The sequence below is a fragment of the Prinia subflava genome, chromosome Z (assembly GCF_021018805.1).
Source record: "Prinia subflava isolate CZ2003 ecotype Zambia chromosome Z, Cam_Psub_1.2, whole genome shotgun sequence".
NCBI lineage: Eukaryota > Metazoa > Chordata > Aves > Passeriformes > Cisticolidae > Prinia > Prinia subflava.
This window is the reverse complement of record NC_086283.1, coordinates 94564820-94579612: the sequence shown is the minus strand read 5'-3', so window position 1 is coordinate 94579612 and position 14793 is coordinate 94564820. Positions and strand designations below refer to the sequence as shown.

Below are 14793 nucleotides of genomic sequence, written 5' to 3'. Positions count from 1 at the left end.
AAAAACCCCACAAAAACCACAGCAGACCACAACAGGCTACTGTCCTCCACCCACCCCACACACAACCAATTTTAAATGAGGAAATCTAATAGATAAAAAATTTACATGGAGAGGAAAGGTATTTTAGTCTTGTAAGTGGCCTAGACAATCAGAGCTGCTACTGTTCCTGCAAAAATTTCTATCTGTCATCATAGCCTTTTTTAGTGGGGTACCCACAAAAATAAACCCAGAAAGACAGTGGTAAGTGTACACACAGAAGAAATTTAATAGGCTTGTTATGTTTGTCAGCTTTTAAAATTATATACTTTTATACATATACTGTGAGCAGAAAAAGCAGAGAGATACCTGTATTAGCAAGTCTAGAGGCAGCAAGTTTCTCCAGGAGAGTGTCTCCAACATGGGTTGCATCTTTATAATGTCTTGACATCTGTTGTAGTGGCTCTTTTTCCCACACCCAGTTCTCAAACATTTGTGAAGGTACCTCTACAAAGTCTGTTTCCACATTAGTTCCACTAAACCTTGCAAAATCAGTCTAGAAAAAACAGCCACTGAATTAAATTAAAATAGAAGCCAAGATTTTTAGCAGAATATAACATTTCAGATGTCAAAATTTCAGTTTAAATCACAGGAAAGGAATGGTTTGAACAGACCAATCATAATAGTAATGTTTTTAAATGAAATTTAAAGAAAGGAGGAAAAAATCATGCATGAGACTGTTTTCAAGGAACGAAGTAGAGTACTCAGTAGTAACATACTGCATTATCTACTGGTATAGAATTTCAATTTCCTTAGTATTACTGATTTTTATCTTTTAGGTTATGGCAGCAATACAAACATTTTCATGCTGCATTGTGACAATGATATAATTTGTAAATTATTATAGATTTTTGTTTTATTACCCTAAAGTAAAATAATAAACTCTAACTATGCACTTTACAAAGTTTATTTTATTGCAGTCTACCATACTGATACACAGACTTTACTTAACCAACTTATTCTATTAAGCTTGTCCTATTTCTTGTCATTTGTAATATAAGTGGTTACAATATAGTACAATTTTTTTGGCCAGTAATAGATGGACTGAAATAAATAAATCCTGAAAGCCTTATCCATGAAAAGTTTTCAAATCTGACACTTTGATGGAAGAATCTTTATTCTGAAAACTAAGCACATTAGATCTTTTTTTCTTTAACTTTTAGTATCAGCAATAACTTCGTATTTAAGAAGTTCCCCCAATATCAATTTTGAAGAAAAGTTTGTACAGTTAAGAATCCTCATTAAAATATACTCCAATTTCAAATATTTCTAAGAAGTCACCTCTGAAAGACAGTTGTTCAAATATACAAAAATTATATGGTCTCAGAGTCATAGCATCATAAAGGTTGGAAAATACTTCTAAGATTATCAAGTACAACCCCCAACCCAGCATCACCACCATGTTCACCATTAAGCTGTTAACTTAGGTCCTCAAGTACCACATCCACACAATTTTTGAATACTTCCAGGGATATTGACTCTACCATTTCCCTGGGCAGGTAATTTCAAAGATTTACAACTCTTTCAGAGAAAAAAAAAATTGCTAATATTTAATCTAAACCTTCCCAAATGCAACTTGAACCATTTCCTCTTGTTCTGTCATTGATTGCCTGGGAGAAGAAGCTGGCATCCCACCTGGCTACAACCTCTTTTCAGGCAGTTGTAGACAGCAATACAGTTCCCCCAAGCCTCGTGTTCTCCAAGATAGACACCTCCTCAGTTCCCTCAGCTGCTGCTCCCAGCCCTGGTGCTGCAGACCCTTCCCCACTGCCCTGCCCTTCTCTGGACTCACTGCAGCCCCTCAGGGTCTGTCCTGCACTGAGGGCCCAGCCCTGCACACAGCACTCGAGCTGTGGCCTCACCAGTGCCAGCACAGGGGACAATCCCTGCCCTGGCCCTGCTGGCCACACCACTGCTGAGCCAGGCCAGGATGCCCTTGGCCTTCTTGGCCCCCTGGGCACTGCTGCCTCATGTTCAGCTGCTGGCACAGCACCCCCAGGTCCTTTCCAGCCCCTCTGCCCCAGCCTGTGGCCCTGCCTGGGGCTGTTGTGAGCCAAGGGCAGGAGCCAGCCCTGGGCCTTGTTGAACCTTATGCAACTAGTCTGCCCAGATCCCTCTGCAGAGCCTCCCTACCATCACTCCACCCTTGTCTTATAGTAAGTCTGCCTCCTCTTGCCCAATTTTTTTTTCCTTCTCATCAACATACTAACAAAACATTTTAAGTGCTAAAAGAAAAAGAATTCTCAGTTGTTCTCTCTAAGAGCTGTTGATATTCTTACAGTCCATCTTCCACCGGGAAATAGATCCTTACAGGATTACAGGCTTTTGAACTTAAGTTTCTTGTAGAGTTACCAAAAAAAGCATGTATAATACAGGACATAACCTTGAATTGACATCTGTGTCATATGCATGCATCTTCCTCTCATGTCTTCACAAAGCAACACAAAAGGAGTAAAACTTTCCTCTGCTCTTGCAGGCTTGCTCAAATCCATAGTTGTAGGCTGGCCCTCCTTACTGTCTTTGCTGAATAGCAGCTTTGAAGAAAAGCTAGGAAGCACCAGCTTCAGGGAAGAAATGGTGACAGAAGTGGCCTGAGCAAAAAGCAAGTGGCCTTCAGATATCTTCATTTACCCATACCCATGTGCACCACGCTAACAAAAACAATCAAGACATTCAGTACAAGTTACTCCAAGAGCTCTGCTTCCTTCCATGAACAACATGAACAAATTCCCTCCCTGCTCTGATCTCACTCTCCAACTGAATACTGACTTTTCCAGTATATTACACAGAGTATCAGACCTTTACCAGCAGCTCACAAATCCAGTGAAACAATCTCATGCTTGCACAGCATTTAACTGTCAAGTCTTAACATGCTTAAACAAATCATCCTATGAAACAAGTGGTTTGTACACATGAATTCCAGAGGACAGGATGTTCTTACGTGGGACTAGCAAGTTTGCACACGTGCAAATAATACATTGTGTACATTTATGTACAAGTGTACATTTATGTACAATACAGGAGAAGTGAGCATGACAGCTGGGCACACAGAAAACACAAGAGCACTGCAAGAGACAACTGGAACGCAGGCCTCTCTGATCTGTCTGCAATTCCAGAGCAACTGAAGTACATATGCATTGGAATTGTTGGCTTCAGCTGCCCTGAAAGGGCTCCAAAACACCGAGGCACATCCTCACCGGCTGTCAAAATATTGCAGTCAGCTTTGTACTGCTTTTATACAGTGCCAAATGTGTTACACTTATAAACGCCTTCTATATTGCCTAGGTTTTATTCCTCAGTTTTCGATATCAGAAGCACCTATGACAGGGTGAAGATGATAAAACAATAATTGTATTTTTACCTTTAAGATGATCCAAAAATATCTAAGCAAGTCTACCTACTTATTAACTCTGGATTTAATATATGGATTTCTGTGATGATGTTGTTTCTTTTTTCTGCAGTCCCAGTCTCTTGGATCATGGTCAAGAATTAAAATCTAATGTGGGTAGGTTTTTCTTGACTTTATTATTTTGTATTTATACAGAAGATGAAGGAAGTGGTACACTAAATCTAAATTTGTAGATAACTATGTGAATTTTTTGGTGCGTGAATACTGACACCATCTCTTTCTGAAATATGAAAATTTCATTAGGCTAATAATAAATTTATCATCTGGGAGTACCAATTTTACATGTAAGTAAAAATGGAACCAGAAATTTTACGACTTATTGGTACCTTGATGGAAAATCTGAAACTACCTTCAGTTTTTTCTGGTCACTGCAATAAGCCTAACCTGTCAGATAGGAAAAATAAAATAGCTTAGGCAAGACCTGTTTTACGCTCGTGATGTCAAATGTGACAGGTCTCAACAGTACTAAATGTCAAAATGCTGGAGGTCATCTAGCTTCAGAAATTATTTTCATTCCTAGGTATAGCAACCTTTTTTTGTTTCTCATACCTGGTTTCTCATACCATACCTCAAGGAAACTAGAAGTAACTAAAAGCCATCTGAACAAAGCCATGACTGAGCATCTTCTTCACTTTACCTGTGTCTGTGATGAGTGAACATGATGCAAATGCAAAAGCACATGTTCCCACAATGCATTTAATAAGAAGGTATATTTATTGCTTCAGTTTTAAATAAATACTAAAACAAAAAACAACCCGACATTTCAAAAAAATAACCCGAACTCTGCATATATGCTTTACTAAAATTAGAAACCACCAAAACAGAACTACGCCTTGCTTTGAGACAGTGAAGAAAGAAATAAGTCTTACACTGGAATAGAAACATCACTAACCTGTGCACATATCTGGTGCATTACATGACCAAATTCATGGAAGTAAGTCTTCACTTCATCATGGCGCAGCAGTGACGGACGATCCGACGCTGGCTTTGTGAAGTTGGTTACCAGAGCAGCTACAGACATCAATCTGTTGCCATCAGAGAGAAGACAGCCAGGTTGTAGACCAAAGCAGGCTGCATGCCCATACTTTCCCTCTCTGTATAAAGAAAATATGTCAGACACTATCTCCAAACCACAAGCCTGCTCACCAGAATGGTGAAGCCTATTCAAGGACAGGGACAATCAGTGAGAGTCTCTACACAAAGTTTTACACAAAAAATGCACATATTTTCATGACTTCTAAGACTCAGTAAGTTAAGAGCACAAGGAGAAAAAAAACCCCCTTCTATTCTCATACTAAAATTATAACATTTCAAGACTCCCAGCAGCATTTACCAGAATCTGTTTTTCATTGAAATGCTGAAAAGTATATATACTTCAGATGCCAGCTATGTTTTAAACCACTACTGCAACAGGAAGAACTGGGTTCTGTTCTCTGATGCATTTTTTTATTACAGTAGACAAAAGAATACATTACACTGCTTTTTCACTGTGATGCAAAAGGTTAGAGAGAAATTATTTTGAAATTTTTGCCATAATCTATTCAGTTAACTACTCAGATTTAGTCAGAGGAGTCTTACTGACACATACCTTCAGCAATTCATGTGATATACATAAAGGTGGAAGTAAGTGAACAGGTGAAAGAGATAGGTAGGCTACTGTAAAAAGAACAATTTATGTACTGCTATATATATCGAGTAACCTAATTTTCTCAAGCCAGAAAACTTTAAATCAACTTACATTAAAAAAGAATGCCAGCAAATTTATAAAATGCTAAATACTCATCTAAAGAACCCTACACCAAAGCAAACCAAAACCCAGCGACAAATAGCCAAAAATGTTGAGCTCAAAATAAATCCTGTCAAACCAGTCTAGACTCCTAATCTTTGACAAAACACAGATGATACTGTAAATAGCTACAAAGACAGCTGGAGAGCTACAAAGTTCAACATGGAAGTAAATCTGAATGTGTGCTCAACAGGAATCTACTCTTGATATTGATCTATTTGATTTAGAAGTCTGGACAACAGACTAAAAAATACACATAAAGTGTAAAGAGGAACTGGGGGAAACTAGGAACTCTTAGCAGACAGAAATAATATTGATACTGAGCAGGCTGCAGTAACACTTCAACAGAAATGAAAATTAAAACCCAGTAGTGAGCTAGGAAGGAGAAAAGTGCATAGATGCAAAAAATTGAGGACAACTGACTAGAGAGCAGTAGTAACAAAAATATGAACAAAGTAGCAATGCTTCATAAAATGAATATAAGCAAGAAATATGAAAATACTTTAAAAAAAAATTTAAAAATCTGAACACAGTCCAGAGAACAATTTAATGAACACAATATTAATCTTGTCAGTGAAACACATATTTGGTTCCAAATGCATTTAATTTTAACTAAATAAGCAGCAATCCATTAAGACAAATTCCATTTTAAACATGTAAGCAAAACACTAAGTCATTACCTGGGGTAAAGATCCAAATAGAACTGCCCTAGCATTTCTCCTGTTGATTTATCCTTTACTGTATAAAGAGTAACACTGTCGTGCCAAACATGAGCACTTTCTATTTGCTCAAATTCAAGTCCCAGCAGCTTTTGGTAAATATTCAGTAAGCCTTCTGTAACAGCCTCAATTGGGAAGTATTCCTTCAGTTTTTCCTGATCTATGGAGTACTTCAGCTCTTCAGTTTTGCTCATATAATAATGAAGATCCCAGGCATTGATTCTTCCATCATAATCAAAGTTTCTTTCTTTACATTCCTTCTTCTTCAGATCTAGAATGAATTGTCTTTCTTCCTCAACCAAAGGCTTTAGCTTTTTACTCAAATCATCTGAAAGAAAGATTGCCTTGGAGTCACCTTCCATGTTCCTTATCTGTTCCTACAAAATACACTCAACACTTCAAGCACATACTCCAGAAATCAGTGTTTTCCACTCATTCACCAACAGCAAGCAACATCTGTTTTCTTGACCTAAGAAGTCCTAATTGCAGGAATGCTATAAATCTATAAATGATACAGTATTCCGTGTAGGCCTAAGAGTGGTATGAAGGGTTTTGGTAAATTTAGATTTTTTCCAAGACATCATAAATGAAAAGTAACACTAGATACTTTTGGAATCCTTTGACTTTACCTCACGTAATCTCAGTATTTCTCATACATTTCTTTAGCAACACAGAAAGACTACAACTACTGTTAGTTACTGAAAGGAAGTGCAAGACAAAATTCACTTGTAGCTAAAGTCCTATAAAAAACCCATGAGACCCAAGAATTCTTGCCTGTGGGATGGCTGGCTTCTACACTAGCAAAGCTTCTAGATATGGAACTCTATGATTCAAATTTTTCCAAATATACTTTCCTAGGACAAGAAGACATCATAGCACTATGAAGCAGACATATTGAATATAAAATATGTAAGCTTACTGACACTTCCATACAGTACATTCTGTACTTATTCTCTTGTATTTCTGGTTTATCAGAAACCTTTTTCTCCATTAAGAACTCACATTAATGTTCATTGTTGATACCTAAACTGTAAAATTTAGGAATTTCCACTCCTGTTTCTAGGAAGGCTGTAATGCACTAAATGCATTTACATGATTGAAATACTGTTTGCTTGTACTGTGCTAAATCCATAACATGTCATAGGAGAGAATGCTCTTCTTCCTAGATGTAAGATCAGCTTATGAACATTTGATTTAAAACATGAATAGGTAGGAACAAAGGAGAGCAAAACACACTGTCATGCTTGTAGCTGAGGATATATTAAAAGAACTAAATAAAAAGGGGCAATTAATTTGATGTATGTTCTCCCACAGTGAGAATGACCATGAAGCATGATATTTATGAATAGAAAAGTATCTGATCTCATAGTGTAAAAAACAGCTGCTAACTTATGTGTGTCAGCCTCAAAATAAATGAAAAAACACAGTATTACAATAATAGAATAGACAAAAAAAAAGTCTACAATATTTCAAGTACACTTAAAACCCCTAGCATTTAAAAATAAATCAAAACCAAATATTCATTAATTGTCAAGTATACTAAAAATTGATATTGCCAAATATGGATCTGATCTCATGAAGGAGCATTTCAGGAGAAACGTAACAGAATTATGGGTTTTTAAGAGCATTTGGACCTCTTTATTGAAGCATAATCGTAAAAGGCCCACTACCAGCAAACAAACCTTATTTTGTACTAATTTATTTGGGGTGTTACTTGCATGATACATAAATATATACTCCCAAGTGGTGTTAGGGCACAGTAATAAAGGAACACATAGTATTCATTGTAGCTGCCAGAAAGCAGCTGTCAACTCTTCATCCAAGAGTCCACTGACATCCACAGGATGACTCTAAATTAATTCATAAACTGCTATGTTTAAAATTTTCAAGATACTCCTGTTTTCAGATCAAATATCATTATGGGGCATTTGAATTCCAGATTTAATCTATCACTCTAGATATAGTTTTTAAATTCAGCTCATGGAAGTTGCATTGCCTCAAATAGCAAACTTTTATTTTACTTAATGCAGCTATATCAGAAGGAGACACCAAGGCTATGGATGCACAAAAAATTGGGAACAAAAAACTGCAATTTTGATGCAGCCTCTTGAACTGATAAAATTGCTTAAGCTGCACATATTATACGGGTTCTAAATTAGGGTAACTACATTTTGGGGTATAGAAAGACTTATCCTCTTGCTTACACTGGCTGTCACAAAGCAGTTATTCTCAGAATTTGCCTTGTGCTTCTGATTTGGAACAACTTCATTTGTACAGCTATGATCTAAAAAATATATATGCCAGAACAGAGGCAGCAGAGTTTCTTTTCTGGCTAAACCTCATGGACACAGTGACCCAGTTACGTATTTAAATTAGTCTTGGTTGAGGGGAAATGACTACATTAAATATACAAGTATTGCTTAAAAATATGAACAAACCTAAGAAGGTTGTTACGTTATCTGTGCTCTTTGCAGTGTTTACCTCCAGGACAAAGTTGGCATGTGTATTATAACCAAGAAGCTCTGCTACTTTTGCTCTTAGTGGGAGCAACTGCTGCAGAATTTTTGTGTTCTCCTAAAAAAAAAGCAGGCAAATTTGTAAAATGAAACCAGAAAACACATGTTAACAAAACAATTAACTCAATAATATATGTAATCCTATGAAATAGAAAACATTTCAAATGAAACACTTTCAGATTAAAATATAAAATAACCTAAGTTTAGCTAGATTCTTGGAATTCTTTTTCTCCATGTTTGCAGGTAGCTAGTTTTCTAGTTGACCTCATTCATTACTTTCCTTATTAAAGCAACTTATCTTTTTTAATTAGTCAAAACATAAACCATTTGCTTTTAGGTTGCGAAGAGTTTATTTCCTTTATCAATCGTTTACATGTGAAAGAAAATTAGGAAATTGCTGACAGCAGGCTTAATTGCTTCTTAGTGATGAAGACAGATTGCTAATCTATTGTGGCAACATTCAAAGCTTGTTTGCAAATATTCCCCTCTTGCCATCCTAACAATAGCACTCAGAGAAAGATCTGAAATGGAAAACCCCAGACCTTGACCTGGGGTCAAGCCTAAATGTGTTGAAGAATTCTCAAGAACCTGGAAACATATTTGTGTAAACCTCTAGTTCTGCAAAAGTGTGATTTACCAGAGGAAAAAAAAAATTAAACACAAGATTTGAAGATTGTCACAGGGTTTTATCATTAAGTCTCTTTATGCGTTGACTTGCAAATTATTCAGTTCCTGGTGCCATTTTATCTTATCTTGTACTCATCACATTTCTAAGCATTTCAAGTACAAAAGCTCAACTCTGCTATTGTTCTTTAATGCCTGGTTAGTACAATTGCCTGAATGACATATGCTCTACCTTTCAATGCTTTTTGTATTTTGTAGCTGTCTAGTTGTACACATATGCAATCTGTTAATTTCACATTTAATCATCTGTATTTATAATTAAAACCTGTTCTTTCATAACCCTTCTCTATTCCAAAGAATCCCAAAGGACTACAGAAGCCACAATCAGACATCCTTTTCTCTGAGGAAAGTGTCAGTAAGCATCTGTAGAACACTGAAGGGAAATTTCACAGATCAAAATCCCACTTCTATTAGCAGAACCACTTAAACATTAAGATACATACAAATACCCACACAGAGACACTGTCAACTTCTAAGGTCTCAGGTCATTAGAATAAATTTGGGCAAGGCACTGTTAAAGATCACACTGATAAGCTTTGATTTCCAAATACTCTACAATGTGCAAAACTCAAACATAGCATTTGAATGTCTTGCTCCATCTTTCAACTCTGTCACTGCACTGCAGAACAGCCAGTACACAACACACCTCTTTGCATCTTGAGTTAAAGGCAGATTCCATTTTTCTCCTGGTTTCTGAAATGCAGCACTTCTTCATAACAGGAAAATAGTGGGGATACTTTAAGGTAATTTTGTATTTGTCTTTCTCAGTCTTCTCTAAACTGTTGATAAAGTCATCAGGAAGGCCATCTACAGAACACAATTTAATAAACAATATTTACCAAAATCATCTACTCCCCAGTGGTTTTTTTGAGACTGTTGCATTTGTTTTGCTGCAATCTACTTTGATATCAGAAATCTCCATAGAAGTATACTTCCTTTTTACAACTATTTGCTAAAACATTTTCAAATTCCACCAAGCAAAATAAAATTTGGAAACACCTGAGAGCAACAGAGAAATACATGTAAGGCCACCAGATAAAAACTGAATAACACAAAAAACAGTCTGTTATCAGACCACATTTTATGTGATGCCCTTCAGATGATGAATCCCCAGATTCTCTGTCACATAAAATCACTAGCTTGGTTTAAATTACTGAATTAGTTAAACTTCATTGCAGGACCAAAACGGCTTTTTCAATAATTACATAGGGGATTGTTTGATGATAACTAAGAAAAAGAACAGAGTAAAGTTAAGCTAAAGGAAGTATGACAAACATTCTAACTTGATGCAAGGCAAAAACTTCAGGAAGCACAAATGTATGAAGACATCATGAACATCTGCAAAAGATTACTCTGAATTGATTCTGGAGAAGGACTAAAAAGGAAGTAGAAATTCTGACTGGGACAGAGTCAGAATTTCACTTGATCTAATCATCATTCATGGGGCAAAAACCAGTAACTCCAATAAAACTGCAAGATTGGAAAAACAGAAACAGCAAGCATCCTACTCACCAAGTTCTTCCTTAGAAAATACAAGAAATGTATTTTCCTCATTCAGGTTTTTGTTAAAGTCTATACACAGCTCATTCAATTTTTTCTTCATTGTCTTTATTTCCTGTATTTGGTATAAATATGGGTATGAACTTAGTGGAGAAACAAAAATCAAAGTTGGCAATTTTTATCCTCCACATGAATAACATTTATTTTTTCAGATAGGCTCTCTGCTAACCAACACTAAATACCAGGACTGAGCAAATAACACCCTGCAGGTAGCATCATACTTCCCACCCTATCAGTCCTCCTTTCATGCTTCTTTTGGTCTTGAGCAATATTGTGGCCAAGGGCTATCACTGGAACATTTTAAACTCAGCTTAGAGAGGACCGAAGAGATTAAACACATTCACTAAACAGGTTCATGTGCCAACATTCAATTATTTTCTTTTATTTGAACAGCTAAATTACAATTTTAAGTGTAAAAATACCCACTGAAATCAATGAGAAGGAAGGGAGTAAGACAGCATGTATGTAACCTGCTCAAAAATGAGTTTTGGAACTGTACAGGTATGGTATAACAGAAAGAAGAGGCTGCTCTCACAACACAAAGCCATTCCAAAGCCTGTTTTAAAACCCTGGCAGTCATAGTTCTGAAACATTTTTTAATATATCTCGTAGCAAGTTTCTACATGTCACTGCCAAGTTCAAATAAACATAGTAGTTACCAGTAAGAGAACGCACACCAAATAAAAAACTAAATATAATTCAACTATTGTCCCCTAAGGAATTTCAAAATATCTTTACAGGCATCAGTTATATGAAAGTATATATCAAACTGTTCTTACTAGCAGAAGGATGTGGTTGAAGACCCTAAAAAGGGTTAAGTCTATTCAACAGTCAGAAATAAAGGTCATAATATAGTCAGAAATATCACTCAGAATTTGGAGATAACTATGTTGGCATCTGTAGGATCCCAGACGATAAGGGCTAGTGTGTTTGTGTCAAACACCACCAGCAGGGTGGCTGTGGCACCAGCCAGGGACTGTAGGTGACAGCAGTCAAGGACTGCTGGCAGTAACAGTCTGTTGGCTGATGTGTAAAACAGTACCACAATCCATGTCCAGGAGGTGCCCCCAGGACTCTGGACCTAGGCAGCTGGATTGATCCTGGAAGCATGAATGGTGATGTCTCTTTCTCCCTTTCTTCTTTTTCTCTTCCCCTCTTTAATTAATTTATCTGTCTGTCTTTTCCCATTCACTCTATCCCTTTTATCCAAAACCCTTTCCCATGTGCTTATGCTATGTCAGAGACTAATGTACCAATTTCCACACCAAGTACATAGGTGCACTAATAAAAGTTTGTAAGCTTTTGCAGACCCTCTGATTTTGTTGTTCCTTTCAACCACAAGCATCTATATGGATCTTGGATGCTCCCTTCCCATTAAGGGTGGGCTGCCACAGCATCTCAGATGCTGACAATTTTATTTCCTGATTTTCTGAAGTGATAATTGTTCTCTGAGTCAGTTCTCCCTTAATGAAGAAAAACTCCCAGAGCAGCTTGTTTTCTCCTCTAACCTACTCTGGATTTTTTTCAGGCAGAAGGCTAAAATCTTGGACACATTTTACAACGTCTATTAACTGAAACTAGTGTAGCTGCGTATTTGCAACAGTTCTGCATACTTCTGAATAGAAATGCAGGCTCACTAGTAAGACTTTTGAGAGGTCTCTTCCCTAGGAATGTATTTTAGGCATTCTCTATAATTGTAATATATAATAAAACTTTTCTAGCTAGGCTTCTTTTAGTCTCAAGGCTACAAGGTGATGCAGACCACCTCTGTCTACTGTGTATCATGATTGTCTATCAGATTAGTTTAAAAACCTTCAAGTGATTGAAGTTTGAAGGATGGATCTGGAAGTAAGAACAGTTAAGATTAGAGTAGTAATTCAGCAGGTCCAAATAAAGTTCAAATATATGTTTAGCACAGCTAACCAACCATAAATTTATCTCTTCAACAGTCTGTAACCTTTGCTTTATAAAAAACAGTCCATATTTACTTTCTGCACTTCTTTAGGAAGATGGAGTCCATTTCTTCTCCCCACTTGAACAGATTTCTCTAGATATCGCTTTGTTTCAGGCTTAACATTTCCAAGATCACAGGTTTGCTGAAATGACAGTATAGAATAATTGAATTTTTAACACATTGTAAGAATCATACCAAGCATTAGAAGAGTTTGAACAGAGTTGTTTAGAATACCATCATATTAAAAAAGGGAACATCCTGGATTTTAATGTGAAGAACTTCCCCCAAACAGTTACCTTACACAATAGTATTCTCATATTCATGTAGAATGTTTTAAAAATAATATTCTTTTGTGTCTCAGCATATTTACATGCTGTCATAACGACAAGCCCTTTCAGTTTACAGTACATTGAAGTTTACAGTGCACATAAGCTTCTTCTGTAGAGATAGCTTTCTTTTACATAGCTAAAGAAAATTAGTGCTATAACACTGTACCCTGAAAGTCAGAGGGATTGAGAAAAACCCCAAAAGATTAGAAGTGCCACTTAAGAATATCAGATAGCATACAATTTGAGTGTATTTGTCTTCTCCAGAACGAAACTATCAGTGACAAAAATAAAACAGTATCACAGAAAATTCTGAGTTGGAAGGGATGCATAAGGACCATCATTTTGAATATACTAGACATATGAAATTTTGGAACTTTCTAGAACTTTTAGAATTGTTGTGGTTGATGATTTTATATAACATTTTGTACTTGTTTTCGAGAACCTTGCTACTTTACTCCAGGAAGAAACCTTCAGACAGATTAAGAAACAAAACCTACTTAAAATTCCATGAGCAAAACCTGAAGCAGCTCTTTACATCAGGCTTTCCTGAGGGCATGTGGGTGGAGAAGACTGGCAACATTCTTAAGCATGCCTCTACTAGTCAGCATGTGCACATGTTAGGAATAACAACATTTAAAATGATAGTTTCACTACCAAATTCACCTTTATTCCAAGTTTTTCAAAGAAGAAGATACAGAGCATATTGAACCACATAATTTTATGCAGAAAATTTCCCCCCTAATGTGTGGGGAAAAGAAAGTGATGACATTATTTTAATATCTTCTTAAATCAAATGGAAAAACCGCCATCATTTTTCTCCATCGACAGCACTTAAATTAAGCATAATTTAGAAGGAGTACTGTTGTTAACTTTGAAAACTTTAGCCCCCATTAAGGGGAGCCAAAGCATTCTGCATGTCACTGAGGTCAAGCAGATTTGTTCATCTCTTAGTATGTTGTGCTATAAATGACATGGAAGTGTGGGGGGCCTCAGTCTTCTCAACCCATTTTCATCTGGCCCCATGAAGGATCATGAAACTGAATTAATCTACCTGAATTATTAAATCCCTAGTGAGGTCATGAAAAACCTGATTTAATCCGACTGTTTACTGCTTTTTTGAACTGGTGAGATAATTTCAGTTGAAATTTGAGTTCCATTTGTGGAGTTCTTTTTTCATGTGTTCCTGGAGCCTGACTTTTTAACTGAGAATTTCTAAAAGGAGTAGGCACTAAAAATTTAGTGAAAATTAACAAGAACTTTATGATTTGGAAATAGGAATATTTGACCGGTTTGCCACTACTGGAAATTTCACGTTTGTTTGAGAGCAAAACTCTTACTACTTTCACAGTTATTAGAAGTGGATATATACTCAGAAGCTGCATCTCTGGTAAACTTACACTAAAACATGCTTAGATGCTGCAGTTAAGAAAAATTTCTAAAAAACTTAAACGGAGACTAAAGCAAAAATTCTAACTGTTATGAAGGTCAAAGATTACTGCAAAGGAAAATTCAATAGGACAACACCAAATGAAAAAAAAATTAAGAAAGTAATAGTAGTGAATAACAGCAATCAGTTTTCACTACCTATGTCAGATAGTCCTGTAAATTCAGAATAGATAGATACACAGATATGTCAGATTAGTTCTCAATATATCTCTGTATTCTATAGTGGAGGGTGGAGAAAATCACAGTAGATAATACATACAAATCAAGCCATTTAATTATTAGCAACAGAGCAGGGGAAGAAAAAAAAACCAACGAGAAGTACAGGGGTAAAAATCAACACAAGGCACTATCTGC

General features: G+C 36.3%; 1 protein-coding gene across 3 annotated transcripts in view; it reads right to left on the bottom strand.

The window, feature by feature from the left end:
• NLN (neurolysin) overlaps nucleotides 1-14793 on the bottom strand; it is a 37208-nt gene that overhangs the window by 6359 nt on the left and 16056 nt on the right. For all 3 annotated transcript variants that reach the window (XM_063422737.1, XM_063422739.1, XM_063422738.1), the window contains exons 4-10: nucleotides 12699-12806; nucleotides 10663-10765; nucleotides 9797-9957; nucleotides 8389-8524; nucleotides 5912-6278; nucleotides 4338-4539; nucleotides 346-532 (exon numbers count right to left, since the gene is read on the bottom strand). In XM_063422737.1, the coding sequence (XP_063278807.1) occupies nucleotides 346-532; nucleotides 4338-4539; nucleotides 5912-6278; nucleotides 8389-8524; nucleotides 9797-9957; nucleotides 10663-10765; nucleotides 12699-12806 (1264 nt within the window). The remainder of the gene's footprint in view (nucleotides 1-345; nucleotides 533-4337; nucleotides 4540-5911; nucleotides 6279-8388; nucleotides 8525-9796; nucleotides 9958-10662; nucleotides 10766-12698; nucleotides 12807-14793) is intronic.